The sequence below is a fragment of the Cervus canadensis genome, chromosome 8 (genome assembly GCF_019320065.1).
Source record: "Cervus canadensis isolate Bull #8, Minnesota chromosome 8, ASM1932006v1, whole genome shotgun sequence".
Taxonomy (NCBI): Eukaryota; Metazoa; Chordata; class Mammalia; order Artiodactyla; family Cervidae; genus Cervus; species Cervus canadensis.
This window is the reverse complement of record NC_057393.1, coordinates 36,270,597-36,288,305: the sequence shown is the minus strand read 5'-3', so window position 1 is coordinate 36,288,305 and position 17,709 is coordinate 36,270,597. Positions and strand designations below refer to the sequence as shown.

Genomic DNA, 17,709 nt, shown 5'->3' with positions numbered 1-17,709 from the left:
GAAAGAATAGGCTTGTTCTCCCTCAGTTCAGTTCAGTCGCTCAGCCGTGTCCAACTCTTTGCGACACCATGAACTGCATCACACCAGGCCTCCCTGGCCATCACCAACTCCCGAAGCCTACCCAAACCCATGTCCATTGAGTTGGTGATGTCATCCAACCATCTCATCCTCTGTTGTCCCTTCTCCTCCTGCCCTCAATCTTTCCCATCATCAGGGTCTTTTCCAATGAGTCAGCTCTCCACATCAGTGGCCAAAGAATTGGAGTTTCAGCTTCAACCATCAGTCCCTCCAATGAACACCCAGGCCTGATCTCCTTTAGGATGGACTGGTTGGATCTCCTTGCAGTCCAAGGGACTCTCAAGAGTCTTCTCCAACACCACAGTTCAAAAGCATCAATTCTTCGGCACTCGGCTTTCTTTATATTCCAACTCTCACATCCATACATGACCACTGGAAAAACCATAGCCTTGACTAGATGGACCTTTGTTGGCAAAGTAATGTCTCTGCTTTTTAATATGCTGTCTAGGTTGGTCATAACTTTCCTTCCAAGGAGTAAGCGTCTTTTAATTTCATGGATGCAATCACCATCCGCAGTGATTTTGGAGCCCAAAAAAATAAAGTCTGACACTGTTTCCCCATCTATTTGCCGTGAAGTGATGGGACTGGATGCCATCTTAGTTCTCTCAATGCTGAGCTTTAAGCCAAATTTTTCACTCTTTTTCACTTTCATCAAGAGGCTCTTTAGTTCTTCTTCACTTTCTTCCATAAGGATGGTGTCATCTGCATATCTGAGGTTATTGATATTTCTCCCAGCAATCTTGATTCCAGCTTGTGCTTCATCCAGCCCAGTGTTTCTCATGATGTACTCTGCATATAAGTTAAATAAACAGGGTGACAATATCAGCCTTGATGTACTCCTTGAGACAGGGAAGAGGGAAGAAGAGAGAAAAGGGATTGAATGATTGAAGTGGAAGTAATGTAAGGGAATTCCCTGGCAGTCCAGTGGGTTAGGATTCCACACTTCCACTAAAGAGGGCACAGGTTTGGAAGTAAGATCCTGTATGCTGTGCAACAGGGCCAAAAATAAATAATAAAAATCTGTTGTTCCATGTCCAGTTCTAACTGTTGCTTCCTGACCTGCATAAGGTTTCTTAAGAGGCAGATCAGGTGGTCTGGTATTCCCATCTCTTTCAGAATTTTCCACAGTTTATTGTGATCCACACAGTCAAAGGCTTTGGCATAGTTAATAAAGCAGAAATAGATGTTTCTCTGGAACTCTCTTGCTTTTTCTATGATCCAGCGGATGTTGGCAATTTGATCTCTGGTTGCTCTGCTTGTTCTCCCTAGAAGCCCAGAAAACCCGTTTTGTACTCAGGGTTGGGCTATCAGCCTGTCAAGCTCTGTTCTCTCTCCCAGAAGTGCTGGGGTGATGGTCATGGACCCATATTTGATGACGCCATCTTGGGGCGGGGACAGTGATGGGTGCTGATGGGAGACAGGGATGACCAAGATAGAGCTTCTGCTCTTTAGGAACCATTAGTCTTCTCCAGTCTTGGGGACTATATCCTATTTCATTAAGTTCAGCACCCCAAATCAACCTGGCATTCATGTTCTTGTTTCCTGTTTTATACTACTTCCACTTCTTATTTTTATTACTTATTTTTGGCCCTGTTGCACAGCATACAGGATCTTACCTCCAAACCTGTGCCTTTTTTAGTGGAAGTGCGTAATCCTAACCCACTGGACTGCCAGGGAATTCCCTTACATTACTTCCACTTCAATCATTCAATCCCTCTTCTCTCTTCTTCCCTCTTCCCTGTCTCAAACACGACTCTTCTCTTTTTAGCTTAAGTGGCTGAGTGATACAAGGTTCTAATAACCAAGATCCTGAACTCAGAAGAGGAACAAATCAAAATGATCTTTCCTCAACTAGCAACAATTTAGGAAATATATAGCCCTGCCTCTGTTATCAATTCCCTTTTTCTTCAACATAAGCCATGCAAATAGTATTTTGCATAATTTATGAGGTTAAAAATCAATCAACCAAAAATTGCTTGTGTTCACTGAGGGAGAAGGAAAGATGGGCTAAACTAAGTTCTTCAGTGCTTATTGTTTGCACTGCTGCTGCTGCTAAGTCGCATCAGTCATGTCCGACTCTGTGCGACCCCATAGATGGCAGCCCACCAGGCTTCCCCGTCCCTGGGGTTCTCCAGGCAAGAACACTGGAGTGGGTAGGCAATATTTATTCTACTCCTCTCAGAAAGAAGGAAGTTGAGAACGTACCAGGTCAGTGTGTGCTAAGTTGCTTCAGTTGTGTCCAACTCTTTGCAACCTTATGGACTGTGGCCCATCAGGCTCCTCTGTTCATGGGGATTCTCCAGCCAAGAATATTGGAGTGGGTTGCCATGCCCTCCTTCAAGGGATCTTCCCAACCCAGGGATCAAACCCATGTCTCCTGAGACATGGCAGCTGAGTTCTTCACCACTAGTGCCACCTGGGAAGCCCCAAAATGGTTAAGAAACTTATCAAAGTTCACAGTAAAAATGGCAGAGCTTGAATTAAAAAATTATGTTTGTTTGACTCCATTCACCCTTTCAAAAATATCTATTGAGCACCTACTACACGCCAGACACAGTTTCAGGAACTGTGTTCACAATTCAAAAAGTACCAAAGTACAGCCTAAAGCCATTTCCAATCTCATTCTTACTCCCACTCCTACGTCTGCACCACCATGCAGCTGCCTTCGAGGCTACTGATGTTACCAGTTTCTTGGGACCTATAACTTCAGGCAGGAATTTCCCTTTCAGGTCAAAACTTCACATAATTGATATTCCCCACCTCTCCTAATAGTCTCAGACTTCTTTGATGAGTTGTGTGAAACAACTCAGTATTTCAGGCCCATTTCACAGCTGGGGGAAAAATGTGTCCTTGGGAAGCCAGATTATGTTTCATCTGAGACGCGGTCAATGCCAAGCAAGAGAATGAGTGCCTGTAGGCCGCTCACAGTTTCTTAACCATAAGGCACTTAATTTTCCAGGAGGTCATTCACCCCAGCTCTCAGTGATCCCCACACTTAGGATTTCCAAAATGTTTCCACTTCACCTCTCTGAACTGAAGATTTCTCTATGACCCCCACAGTCCTGCTGAATAAGACCTGCAACTCCTTTGTGGTCTGGGAATCATGAAATTTGTTGCCTTTTCCTTGTCTCAGAAAATAATCTTTAGAGTATTCCTTAGAGTTAAGGACAGTGGAATTTTGTGCCCATAAGATCTCAAATGATTTCACGAAAATTAAAAAAAAAATCAGAACCAGAGTGCGAACTGGCTTTAATTTTTTCTTTGGATTATTTGGTTCCTTGGTAATAAACTTCCTCTTTCTCTCCTTTCTAGGGTGTGATTAGAAAGAAGGGCACCTGCCTGGTAAAAGATTGCAAATGAAGGAACACAGGGCCAGGGGAAAAGGTTGGCGCACTGAACAGACAGGGCCCATGGTCCACACAGCATGAATCCTGGTTCATCATTTCTGGTTCTTTCTCAAGGACTATTGCCTGGGAGTTTATTATAGGGTACGTTACTGACTTTCATGTGATACTCTTTCATCATTAAAAAAAAAATAATGTAACAACTCTACTTAGATATAATTCACACCATATAATGCACCCATTAAATATTTTCTTTTCTGGATATTCTCAAAATTTTATAACTATCACTATAATAACTTCTAGAACATTTTCACTACCTCAAAAAGAAACTACACATTAGCAGTCACCCTTCAGTTACCTCCAACTTCCTTAGCCCTAGGCAACCACTAATCTACTTTCTGTCTGTACAGATTTGCCTATTCTGGACATTTCATATAAACATAAATGTGGTCTTTTGTGTCTGGCTTCTTTCACTTAGCAAAATGTTTAAGTTTATCCATGTTGTAGCTGCATCAGTATGTTTTTCCCTTTTATTACCAAATAATAATTCCATTGCTTGACATACATCTATTCATCCATCAGTACATGGACATCTGGACTGTTTCCACTTTTTGGCTGTCATGAATATTTCTACTGTGAACATTTGTGTACAAGTTTTTGTATGGACAAACATTTTCATTTCTTGGGTGTATACCTAGGAGTGGAATTACTGGGTCATACAGTAACCCTGTTTAACCTTTTCAGGAACTCCCAGATTGTTTTCCACAGCTGCGGCTTCATTTCAGCCACCAGCAATGTATAGGATTCTAAATCTATACATGCTTACCAACGTTCCTTTTTTCTTTTTAAAGAAACTACTATAGCTATCTTACCGTGTATAAAGTGGTATCTAATTGTGGTTTTCATTTGCATTTCCCTGATGATCAATGATATCGAACATTTTTTCACGTGCTTATTGACCATTTGTGTATCTTCTTTGGAGAAACGTTTATTCAGATCTTTTGCCCATTTAAAAAAGTGTTCTTTTTGTTATTGAATTCTTCATCATTTTTAAATTAAGCAAATAAATATCATAAACTTCACCCAAAGCTCAATGGTTGGTAAAATTTATCCACATTATGGTGTTATGTAAAGTACATGATAGTATGTGAAATGTGACCACCACTGAAGCAACGTCGTGATGTCTGTTGCCTGTGTATTCCAGAGCGCTGATCCTATTCATGACAGGGACAAAATATTTCTTTTGATCATAGTTGCTTCTTGTAAGTCAGTAAAACCCTAAAACACTAATTAGATATTATCAAATTTTAAATAAAATATAATACAATGATTCAATATGTGATTTACTAAATGATTTAGTCATTCCAATGGCTGAAGATAATAAAACTTTTAGTATAAGCAAAAACAGGATTACATTGTTCTACAAAATCCATTCATGCTCTCAAGATATAGTTACTTTGAAGTTTTACTTCTATGTACATTTAATTATTGAAAATAAGTTGCAAAAATTTTACTAAAGCTGTTCCTAGATAAACTAGAGGTAAGAACCACCTTCTCTTCTTACAAAGTTTGGTATCTCACACAATAGTAGTGACTAAAATAAATGGTGCCAAATTTTTAAAGAGTCTTTTTAAATTCAGAATATAATTAAAATCTCATGTAGCTTTATTGGTTTTAGTATCCAGCAGAGAAAAAATATTGAAACTCCAAGAGATTTTGAATTAAATAGCTACAACAGTTTTGTTTTATTGGTTCTGACTGGGAGAAAAAAAATTATAAGGACAACTTTGGAAAAATCTAGTTCTTTTAGAGCCCCAAATGACTTTTAAAACAATAAAACAAACTATAAAACTTACACAAGTGATATTAAAAATTATGTAGTTCAATGAATGTGACATTCACAAATGTGGTTGTAATTTTTTTTTTAACTATAGTGAAATGAACATGGATCTGACGACTGGATTTAGAAGAGGTGGTGTTATATAGCTTAACAGAATTAAGTGCTTCAATTTGCTGGTTAGGATTATGTAGCTGAGTTGGAATGTTATACCAATGCCTTATAAGATCTCCCATCACCTCACAGGATCTGTGGTTAAATCAAAGAAAGGAATGATGCTTCCTTTTTCTATATTAGTGATTATTTCTCTAGTATTTTAATATTTATTTTTGGAATGCTTGTAGACTTAGATCTTTTTGGCTTGTGGCTGAGTCATGTACAGAATAAACTATAAACTCATACTCATAAACTCATTTATGAAGATGAAGAATGAAGGCTCACTAGTGATTTACTGTAAGGGCATTAAATGAATTGGAGTAATAATCTCAATTATGTGCTAGGTAGAAGGGGCAGGAAAAAGGCGCAAAACAAAGATGAGGGAGAAAATTTTTGTGACAAAATAATAATCCCAGTCACCTGGTTAGTTTCCTGAGGTCCCAATCTTTGAAGGCTCAAATATAACTTCTGAAGTCCTTTAACATAATCATTGTTCTTTTTTTGTCCCCAAATCCCATCTCTATCCTTGGTTCAGAAGAACATACCCCTCATGTCACAGTCTCCCAGCACCTGCCTGAATTCTCCATCACCTTGTGAGGAGAATTATGACTTGGGGGTGGGGTGGGGTCTGGTGGGGCACACAACATCAAACCAGACCCCAGAGAGACCAAAGATTTGCAAATGGCCGGCCACAGATGGTTTCCAGGAGGATGCACTACCTAAACTTGTATGCAGATTTAACAAATAATTCAAATGATTTTACCTTTTAAAAAGACTTGAGAGTGTTTTCATTTTTAAACATAAATTCATACTTTTAAAAAGTTTTTGTATTCAAAAAGGTCAAACTTACAGGGAAGCTGAAACTAGTACAATGAACATCTGTGTGCTCTTCACTTAAATTCACAAATGAATAATTTTTTAATTTGGTTCATCTCTATCTTTACATATATATATATGTATATATGTTTGTGTATCAATTTGAAAGTAACTTGCAGGTTTCATGACTCTTCACACCCCAGTACCTTAGCTTGTACCTCCCAGAATAAGGATATTTCACCTGCAATACCATTACCCCATCTAAAACAGTGAACACTAATGATGTCATCTAACATACAATTCCTATTCAGTTTTTGCCCATTATCCTCCTAAATGTCTTTTATAGCTTAAAAAAATCCAGAATCCAATCAATCTGGGATGACACTATGAGACCTTGTGAAAATCCTCATCCTTAACAATGTTTCCCTTGATGATTTTGGTGTCCAGTGATTGTTGAACAAATTACTACATTTTCTGATTTTTATCACTTGTTAGCTAGCATTCTTCCAGTTTTACCATCTACCCTCCCTTTCTGTCTCTCTTTGAGTATCACTATAGGCAGTGATACTATAAACTCTCTTAATTCATAGTTTTGATGCTTAAATGACCCCAAGTTTGGCCAATGGAAGACCCTTCAAGCTGGTTCCTGTTTTCTTTCTGTGGTTTTTGGTACAAGATGCCTGGAGCTCACCTTGTATTTTCCTGCCCCAACCTAGAATCAGCCACTCCTTCAAGGACCTACTTATATACATCTACACGGTTCAATTCTCCAATTCCAAACTGTCACAAAGCGTACAATACATTCTCCCTCCAACCCTACCTTTCTCTTCATAGACAGCCAACGTTACTAGGTTTTTGTGTATCCTTCTACAGACAGTTTCCATAATAGAGCAAAGGTGTAGATAAATATTCTTACCTTCTGTCAACGTTTTAACTGAAATGATAGCATATTATCACTTTGTATTATCACTTTATCATCTTGTAGCTCCTGTCTGTCATCAGATTTTGAAAGATGCCTAGGATCCCAATCCCAAAAGATTAGAAACCTTTAGGCTATATGCTAAATGTTTCAGATAAGAAAAACTCAGGGACGGTGACTTGAAAAGCTGTCCTGAGGACACTCAAATGCTATATTCTCTGGACTTGAAATGTTAGTTCCTCTCCAGGTTCCTTGACACCTACTCATTTTTCAAACATCACTTCCTTGGGGAACCCTTTCCCTTCCGTAATTCATCTCCCTCCCCCAAGGAGGAGATGTCCTCTCTTACAGCTTTCGGGTCATCACGCACTTCTCCACTTCTCCCTCCTAGGGCAGACGTAAGTCACTGTGTTAAAATTTGTTTCCTGCCACTGCGAGGACTGGAACCACATCTGTGCTGTTCATTGCTGGCACACAGTAGTTGCTCACAAAGTTTGGACTCAAACTCGAACTCAAGCCATCCGGCTTCCAGCCCACTCTGCCTAGTGCTGTCCCGCTGCAGTTGGAGAAATAATCCCAAGATGTAAATAAAAACTCTTAATAGAAAAAGCCGGTAAGTTGTTTTTTTTCTTTTCCAATTCCACGACTGACGGAGGACCTTAGCAGAAACCGCTCACCGCGAGGTGTGACAACCGCGGGAGGGCGTCAATCAAGAAAATGCCCCCTTGCCCCGCAGGCGAGTGGAGCTGCGCAGAGCCGAGGCCACACCGGGTAGCGTCGCCGCTTCAATAGAAAACACGTGCAAAACGGGAAAGCGGGACTGCGCGCAGCTGCGACCCCCAGGACCCGGGGACAGGGGACATGGAGCAGCCCGCACGGGGTCAGAGAAGACTGCACAGCTCCTGCCAGGCGCCGTAGGACCCCGGCCTTCCCTTGATTCCTATCCGAAGAGACTTCTACCAGCGTCCCCGGGGAAGCTGTTGAGTCCCCGGGGCCCCCGAATGACACGGGCTAGACAGGCCTGAGTCCGGAGCACCTGAGGTCTACTCGTCCTTACCCACAGGGACGCAGGCAAGAGCCGTGGCTCTCTTTCTCTCTGGAGCTCCCCCAGGAACTCAGGGCACTCTCCCGCTACGAGCACTCCAAAGACGCCCGGGGCCACAGCCAGTGCTACCGTTACTCCAGGGAGTGCGCCGACAAGGGAGGGTGCTCTCAGGCCGGCGAAGGAGCGGCCCGGACCAGTGGCCTCCACGCCTGCTGGGCCCGAGTCCAGCAGCCCCTTGCTCGGGCCGGCTGCCGCCACCGCGGGCCGGTGCCTAGGCCAGTGCCCTCCAGTTTCGGCGGAGATGCCTCCCTGACGAAGCTAGGGCCGCTTGAGTCCGCCTTGCAGGCAGCTGCTGGCCTCGCGCCTCGCTCGACGGACGCGGACCTGGGCTTCCGACGAGGGCGTCCCGGGCCAGGGTGCGTGGAGCCCCGAGCGTCTGCGGCAGCTGGACACCGGGGCGCCGGGTGCGCAGAGGCGGCGAGCAAGCGAGCGCGTCCCGGGGGCGGAGAGCGCGGCCGGCGGGGGCGGGCCAAGGGTGGGGGCGGGAGGCGGCTCCCGGGGCTCCGCGCCATTGGCCGCAGGGCCCGGCGGCAGGAAGGGGCCAGAGAGCGCGGCCCCACCCCGCGGCCGGCGGAGCCTATCGCCGGGAGCGCGGTGCGCGGATAAATGTAGCGCCGCGGCGCGGGCCGGCAGCTCTCCGAGGGGCCGGAGCGCGGCGCAGCCATGCAGTACCCGCACCCCGGGCCGGCGACGGCGGCGGGCGCCGTGGGGGTGCCTCTGTACGCGCCCACGCCGCTGCTGCAGCCAGCGCACCCGACGCCGTTCTACATCGAGGACATCCTGGGTCGCGGGCCCGCCGCGCCCACCCCTACGCCCACGCTGCCGTCCCCCAACTCCTCCTTCACCAGCCTCGTGTCCTCCTACCGGGCCCCGGTGTACGAGCCCACGCCGATCCACCCCGCCTTCTCGCACCACTCCGCCGCCGCGCTGGCCGCCGCCTACGGACCCGGCGGCTTCGGGGGCCCTCTGTACCCCTTCCCGCGGTCGGTGAACGACTACACGCACGCCCTGCTCCGCCACGACCCCCTGGGTAAGGCGGCCGGGGTCATGGCGGGGCCGAGCCGGGACGGCGGTGAGGAAGGCGCCACCCGGCAGGTGGCAGCGCCCTGGAGGCGGCGGGGGCGGAGGGGGAGGCAATAGAAAGTTGAGGCAAAAGCGATTGAAAAGCGGCTGCCGGGCGCGCGCAGGGGACCGGAGGCGCGGGCCCCGGCGGCGCGCAGCCCAGACTGACCGCACCATGACTCAGATTAGTTTTCCTGCACCTTGCAGGCGTCGGGGCGCGCGGGCCAGGGCCAGACCGCCGGCGCTGCCGCGGGGGCCGGCGGCCGAAGGAGCCCTGGGGGCGCTTGTCTCCCGGGGGTTGGGAGGCTCCCTTAGCTGGAGGGACCGGGAAGGCAGTACCAAAGTGCCCCGGGCCGCCCCTGAGGGGCAGGGATAGCTGTCGGGCTCCGGGTGGTTACGGGACTGGACCTGGTTCAACAAGCTTGTGCAGTGAAAGAGCCTGACCCTTTCCGTTCATACAGGAAATCTTGAGTTCTCGATAGGAGTAAATCTGGTTTCAGAAGCTGTTAAGTGTTTTCCTGGCTGCATGAAGCAGACCCTTCCCCCGGAGTAGTGCACGCTGCTGATTATTTTATCGACATCCTCAATACAGACAAATTCAGGAAACACTCGACTTCTGATAGCCGGGATCCGTTTTTCTGATATTGTTCATTTCCTCTGTGTGGGATGTGACTTTATGGCAGCTAAAATAACCAGTTGCTTCCTTTTTTTTTTTTTTTTTTTTGAGGCTGTTTTGCACCAGTCTGAATCCTGACGTAAGCAAAATCTCGCAAAAAAAAAAAAAACAACATTGCCCGCTTTCAAAGCGTTTAGCGCAGACCTGAAGACCGACGGACAGACGGACTGACTGACCCACCCGTCTTTGGAGTAGGGAGGGCAGCGCGGACACGTTGGCCGAACGAAGTTTGCGGGACTTGTCCCCTCAGTGCGCGGCCTAAGAAATGAGCCACCTGTGATCCGCGCCCCGTGGCCCTTGGGGCCTCCGGGCTTCTGAAGCCTCCGGTACAGAAAACGCGACTCCTTGCCTTGGCCCACCAGGCTTTTAAGTCTACTCTATGTTATTGGCAGCTTATGTAGGCACCCTGGAGATAACTGACATTTTAATTAATTGACTTTTTAGTGTCATCAGTATTATGGTGTGGCCCCTCGTTCAGTTCTCCACCTTCCTTTCTCATCGCTCTAGAGACTTTTGGGGGAATTACATTTTAGTGTGTGTGTGTGTGTGTGTGTGTTTATTTTAAGTTACTGTGTTTTTTATTCCATCCTCGAAGGTCTGATGCTGCAGGCCTGTTGTGGCTCTGTTCGCCTTCGGGGGCCGGAGGGAGACCCTCGGCCGGGCGAGCCTGGGGGCAAACGTTTTCACTGAGCGCGCCCTGGGTTTCCTCGGGGCTACGCAGGAGGAAGCAAAGGGTTTTTCGAGATAGACCAACAGGAAACACATTGGCGGAAATGTTGCCATAGCCCACGGGGTGGCTTTAACTGGCCGCCCCCGCCGGCCGGGTGTGAAATCAGAGGGGGCCCTGCGCCCTCCGGCCAGGATTGGAAGCTCCACTGACACCCACCGCCTGAGCCAGAGGGCTTCCCTGGTGGCGAGGCCGCCGGCCCCTGGCAGCGACGCTTTGGCTAGTGTGACAGACCCTCTCCCCCCAACGTAACGCACACACGGGTCTTTGGAAGGTGTGGTTCACCAAGGGAGAGGACCCCTCTGCAGGTCCTCTAGGCTAAAAAAGTTAGTTGAGTATACATTCTGAGAGCGACTGGTTAAAGAGGTTATGGTATTTTAAGCTCAGCCTGAGTCGGATCTTCTTTGGGGGATCAAAATGATTGTATCTAGCTCTGGGTGTGATGGGTGTGTGGGTGTGTGGGCATTTGAACGTGATCTTCGTGCATATGCAGTGTAGGTGTGTGGCTTTGGATGTTACTGGGGTGTGATGTGTATTGGTGGGAGCCTGTTGGGTCCGGGTCTCAACGGGTGTATGTGAATGTGTCTGATTGAATGCTCTGAAGCCTCCGTTCCCCTTCTTTGTCACCCCCAGTGCGGGCCGGTCTGCGGGTGGGCCGGGCTGCTTCAGGGCCGCCTCTAACCCAGACGCTCTGGCCCGCAGGCAAACCCCTGCTCTGGAGCCCTTTCCTGCAGAGGCCTCTGCATAAAAGGAAAGGCGGCCAGGTGAGGTTCTCCAACGACCAGACCATCGAGCTGGAGAAGAAGTTTGAGACCCAGAAATACCTCTCCCCGCCCGAGAGGAAGCGGCTGGCCAAGATGCTGCAGCTTAGCGAGAGGCAGGTGAGTCGCCTCGCGGGCCGCGGGCCGGCGAGTCTCCTGGGGCCGGGGTCTCGGGGCAGAAGGGAGACCGTGAGGCCACCGGCAGCTGTTTGGCTCGGAAGCTCCTGAACTTCTCCCTCCCCAGGTCCCTCGGGATTCTGGACTTGTGGCAAGTTTTCTTTCTGTCTTTTCTGTAGGTCAAAACCTGGTTTCAGAATCGACGGGCTAAATGGAGAAGACTAAAACAGGTATTGACATGGTTCTGTTTCTATGGAAATAAATATTTTTACCATGTTATCTCAATGCGGGGCCTGTTGTAGGTTGTATGCAAAAGTCATTTGAGGGACTATTTAACCTCTTCACCTTGATTAAAAAGGCAAATAGTCCTGCTGAAATTCAGGATGAGTTGTTCAGGCGGCAGTAATGCTAAAAGCACCTAATGCAGTTCCTATATCAATTATGCTTGGGTTTTCACACACTGGCTAGTAAAACTCCCAGCTAATTGTTTTATAAACCCCATATGTTGTTTATCTAATTAACGCAGGAAAGATAAAGTAATTGACAGTAAATGACTTAGGCAGTTATCTTTGGGAGAAAATTGTTTCTTTTATTTACACAGCCATAATAAAACCAGGCAGAGCTCAAGGGTAAATATAAGGAAATAAACACCTTTAAGTCTTGTTTGCACTGTTTTTTAGAAGAATTAAATATCAAAGAGTTTAAAAATTATTTTCCCTCTAATTCTAGCTCTTAAAATGAATATAAAAACAGCAAGAGACTATCCAAGCCTGTTTGGAAAGTAGCTTAAACTTTCTAACAGTCTTTCTTCCAGTGACCTTGTTACGTAATATGTGATAAAAAGTAAAGGCTAATTCAGTTTTTAAAGAAGCTCTGTTGACTTAGAGCTAAAGATTTGTTTTTGATGTCCTAACCTGATATTTTCTCCAAAGTTATCTGACAAATGCTGAATTTTTCACTTACCAGTTTATATAGTTTATAACAAGATTTTTTGAAATGGATAGGGAAATTGAAAGCAGTATGCATTTTTAAATTTAGCAATCATAACTTTTCCATTAAAAACAATAATGTTATAAAAAAAACACTTTGAAACAATAAAATTCCTATAATTTCATTATTCTAACACAATTTTAAAAATTTCTAGTTTCCTCTCAATATCTGAGCCTTGTAACTTATCACATAGTTGAAAGCTTGGTAAATCTATTATTCTATAGTCTTGCTTTAGAAAAAAAAAAACTAGCAGTATATCATAGTTTTCCTTAGTATTTATGTGCATTTTAGACAAAAACAGGATTAAAAATTTACTAACTTACTTAGTTCTTGGTCAGAGGTAGTTTATCAGGGACTTTAAAAATAGTGATTCCTGTGTAATAAGGGAATATTTTCAAGAAATTTCCTCCAGATTTTAAGTACATTATAGTTGTCTCCCTTTTCAGTTGGCAACATTCTTCCAATTCTGCATTTTTCTTAGCCATGATTATGTAACTTGCTATACAAATTTATGTGTGTATGTTTGTAAACTTAGTCCAGAAAATGCATAAAAAACAATTCAGTCTAATAATTTTGAGACTTTATCCTTAATGCATTATTTAGCATTCATATTTTTTAAATGTCTAAAAGACTTTTGTTAATTGGTAAGGTTTAAATATTTGAAGAATAAAGATGGTGTGTATCTGTAGTTATCTGATTTCTTTTTCTTCCTAAACTTTTAAGAACCTTGATACCATAGGTGTGGGCTGGAGTTAAGTATTCATTTGACATAATACATTTACAGTTATATTTGTGGTTAGTTGTTCTTATCTGGCAAGAAGAGTATAATTGTTCTCTGATATGACAGGAACTTTACCTTCCAAGTGAGAAAGAAGCATAACTATATATTTTCTGAATAAAAATATTATACCTGAAAGCACTTGATAAACTAAAAATTAAAAAAGATGATGGAAGATGAAAAGACATTGGATTTATATCTCTCATTTCTCCATATTTCATCATCCCACCAATCTCCATTTCATCCTCTTTTAGGAGAACCCTCAAAACAATAAAAAAGAAGAACTGGAAAGTTTGGACAATTCTTGCGACCAGAGGCAAGACTTGCCTAGTGAACAGAATAAAGGTGCTTTGGATAGCTCTCAGTGTTCACCCTCCCCTGTCTCCCAGGAAGACCTTGAATCAGAGATTTCAGAGGATTCTGATCAGGAAGTGGACATTGAGGGCGATAAAGGCTATTTTAATGCTGGATGATGACCACTGACAATGGTGTGTTCCGCAAACTGGTATTTGCTACAGGAAATCTCCTTGGATGAACCTGAAAACTATGAGAGAATCAATTTTCTGGTATTCTGGAAATCTCTAAAATATTTGGTGCACTGACTAAATAACAAACTCACATTGAAACCTTAATTTTGACTTAAATAGTTTGTATACTGATTTTAGATTGAATGATAAAGGGACTCTTCCCTGATTAAATTCATCCCCTTTTTAAAAAAAAAATTGTTTTTTCTATTTATAAAAAGTAATTTTGAACTTTTTGGTTAAATTTTTAAGTTATAACTTTAAAGATTTTAATAGGAGCTTCTTGAATGACTTTTCTATAATCGGTTTCTACATCCTACTGAATGGAAAAGCAAAGGAGCATCCCAGATCCAGAGGTATGCCTTGGAAAGGGGGCCCGCCATTCAGGCAGCCTTGGAATATTTTAAAGAAAATGTTACTTACTTACACGTTACATTCTTATAGTATTGCCTTAAATCCAAAGCTGTCTCTAAGTTCTTGTCTCGGGGATGTATGTATCTTTTTGTCAGAAAGATATACATAGTTGCTAATCCTTAAATGCTTGTTTTGCCCTATCACTTAGTACCTGTTTGACTGAGGTGTTAAGGGGATAGTACAGTCCAGTTCAAGCACAGAAACTGACTCATCAGTGACTAAATTTAATCACAGATGAACTAGAAGTAGCAGGTTAATTAAATGTAAGTAGATTGTAGATATGTTTTATATTAAACAATGTTTATAATGTGTGTATATATAATTGTTAACTGTAAAAAAAAAAAATGGCCAAAATGTGTTTTTTTTTTTTTAAATGAGTAACTTGTCTATAAAATAAATACGTTGGCGGGACGACTGACCTCGTTGAACCTCTCATTCTTGGATGTGAACAAACCCACCCCTTCTCTTACAGCGCCCGGGGTGCTTGGCTGGGCGCTCGGGCTGGGGCGGGGTCGGGTGCAGGGGCGTCTGGAGCGCCTGGCGGTGTGTGTCTCTCAGCTTCTGGCGGCTGCTGGCGTCTCAGGAAGGCGGTTCTGGGCGGTGACCGGTGGCGAGCACCTGGAAGGTAGATGTGGGCCTTTCCCACATCTAGGGTTCGCTGGGGGCTGAGTGTGAGTGTGTGTGAGTGTGTCTGGAGCAGCGGGGAAGGCCCGCTGCAGACGCGAGCCCCGGACGCGCCAGGCGGCGGGGAGAGCAGCTGCGCAGCCGCCGCCGCGGAGCACCATCGATTCACCTTGGCTCGCGGGGCCGGCGGGGGCCCCCGTCCTTGACCCGCCTGAGTCAACGTGCGTCATCCCTTGGCGGCCGAGTCCAGGTTGGGGGTCCGCTTAGAGGGCTGGGGGGCCCTGGCCGGGAGGCGCGATAGAGGAAAAGTAGTGTATGCCAAGACAACGGTTCTCACTCCAGTGAGCTTCAGAGTCTCCCGCGGACCTTGTTGGGACTCGTTGCCCGCGCCATCCCCAGACTTTCTGATTTGAGTAGGTCTGGGATGGGTCAGGGAATTTGCCCTCTAACAAGTACCCAGGTGCTGTCCAAGCTGCTGGTCAGGGGTTCTAAGGCACTTCTTGTGTGGAAGAAGCAGGTGAAACCCGTGATCCCCCCTCGCCCTTTCTCCTGCTCCCCTCCTCCCGACAGTTCCTGCCCTTGAGGGAGCAGGAGACTGGCAGCTTTGAGGAGCAGGGAAACGGAAGATGGGTCGATGGTTGAGAAGGGAGCAGGGCTGAGGAAGAGGTATTGTGAGCTGGGGAGGAATGAAGTGCTGAGCTGAGGGTGGGTATGGGGCTGAAAAGGGTGGGCAGAGGTTTCTGACTGGCCCAGGTATTGCCAGTTCAGCTGCTTGCCTAACTGAGCCACCAGGTTCCTGACATTCCAGGAAAATGATGAGCAGAGATCTGTGAGGGGAGAGGCCAGAAATCTCTTCCTCTAGCCTGACCCTCCTTGGAGGTCTCTAGTTTTTGTGGACTTGGATGCCTCTGGGCTGAGGTCCTGTGAAGGAGTGACTCTGCCCCTGGCCTGGCTTGACCAGGGCTGTAGCTCCCCAGACATAAGCACTCAGGTGAAGAGAGTGAAAAAATCAGTGCACTTAGAGATGTCACACTTCTTGCCTCCTGAGATTGCAGGAAGGCCCCTGGAATTACCTGTGAATTTTTAATTTCTGAGAACATTTGTCCTGGGTTCTGAAGAAGACGGGTGTGCATTGGCCTGGAAGCTTAAGGATTTTGGTGGGAGATTTAGTTCTTGGCCTAGGTTTCTTCATCTGTTGAATGAAGATGGTATAGTTGATCTACATGACTGCTCCCAGACCTTCCCCACCCTCCCAATTCCCAACTCAGTTCTCAGTGTTGGAGCCCAGAGTAGATATCCAGCCAGAGGGTCTCCTTTCTCCTCTGCAGTCAGGTTCCAGTCTCCCTGACCCTGCCTGACAGGTTTCATCAAAGTTTCAAAGGTCATAGTCAGTCTCACTTGAAAAGAGGACTGACTGTATCTGAGTTTGGGGAGACCAGGAGGCTTGTGGGCCTAATATTGAATTAAAGCAGTCCTGAAATCAGTATGTGTGTGTGTTTCGCTCCTGGAGATAACCTCTGGTTAATATTTATTCTTGAGAATAACTGTATCGTGACTATCAAGCTGAGAAATAAAGGCTTATGTATTGATTGACACTAGGAAAATTGAGGAGTGAAATTCTCACTTTAAAGTAGACAATCCCTGAAACCAGGCCGTTTTCCAATTTAAAGCTATTCCCAGTTCTCTTCAGGTTGTTCCTATTCTGAATCTAAACATGTCTTTAACAATCCAGAGTGTGTTACATGAAGGAAGTACAGTATTCTCAGGACACAGGTTGGCATTAACTATTTTCTAAAGTGTCCCATTGCAGATTGCCAATGAATATTTACAAATTCTTCCTACAATCCAGGCATTTTTCATTTGTTTGTCTTTTGGCTATTTCATGTTGAAGCAGCATGTATGACCTTTACAGCACAACTCCTGTCTTGTTTTTAACTCTTTTTATCAGGAGATTCAACTTGAAAACGGTTATCATTTAGCAGAAAGACAAACAGAAAAGCACATTTTGTAAGCAAAACGTTAATGATTGGAAGAATTGCCCTAATTTCATCATGACAGTGTGTGATTAATCCCCTGGGTCATGTACTTATACTTTAAATTATTCAGTTCATCAGTCTTTGATATTCAGAACCCTTCCTAACTTAATAGGATATTGATTTTGTTGGATGATGTACTTTGACTCTTTAAACAACATCACTTTTAGGGATGACTAGCTTGCTGTGTAGTATTTTATTTAGAGAACTATTGCATAAGGTTTCTTTTTCTTACTTTTTATGGTTTTCTCAGGGTGAAAGCTGATAAGACATCTTGTGGGAAAAGAGGAAACCATCTCTGATAGTGAAAGTACCTATTCTCTTTCAACACTTCTGGCAACCTTTTTTTGTGTGTGGTTTCATTGCTGTGAATATTCATTTTAGTTAATGGGGGCAGGGCAGAGATTTAAGAAAATGTATCTAGACTTGGGGGAAATGCATTTAGCTGGGGACAGAACACACTTACCAAAATTCCCATTCCAGTTATACTACCCTGTAGAAGACGGCAGGAACTCAAAAACTCACCCTTTTTGATTTTTTTTTCTTAATCTAATGATCAATGATCCTCTAAATCTGCAACTGGAGGTGATATTTATGTGAATTCTGACAACATGGGACACAATTTGGAAAACCACACAATCACTCAGGATGCTTCTAATTAGTTAGGAGCTCAGTATCTTGTAGTAAAAACAACCAGATATTGTACTAACATTTACTTTTCATCTCTTTGGGTTTCATGAAATTCCAG

General features: G+C 44.8%; 1 protein-coding gene across 1 annotated transcript; it reads left to right on the top strand.

Annotated features, from left to right (window-relative positions):
• Positions 1 to 8,818: 8,818 nt before the first annotated feature.
• On the top strand, positions 8,819 to 14,726 carry HHEX (hematopoietically expressed homeobox). Its single transcript, XM_043476884.1, has 4 exons — positions 8,819 to 9,285; positions 11,423 to 11,601; positions 11,778 to 11,828; positions 13,621 to 14,726. The coding sequence occupies exons 1-4, from the start codon at positions 8,919 to 8,921 to the stop codon at positions 13,837 to 13,839; spliced, it is 816 nt and encodes a 271-aa protein (XP_043332819.1). The 5' UTR covers positions 8,819 to 8,918; the 3' UTR covers positions 13,840 to 14,726.
• The last annotated feature ends 2,983 nt before the right edge of the window (positions 14,727 to 17,709 follow it).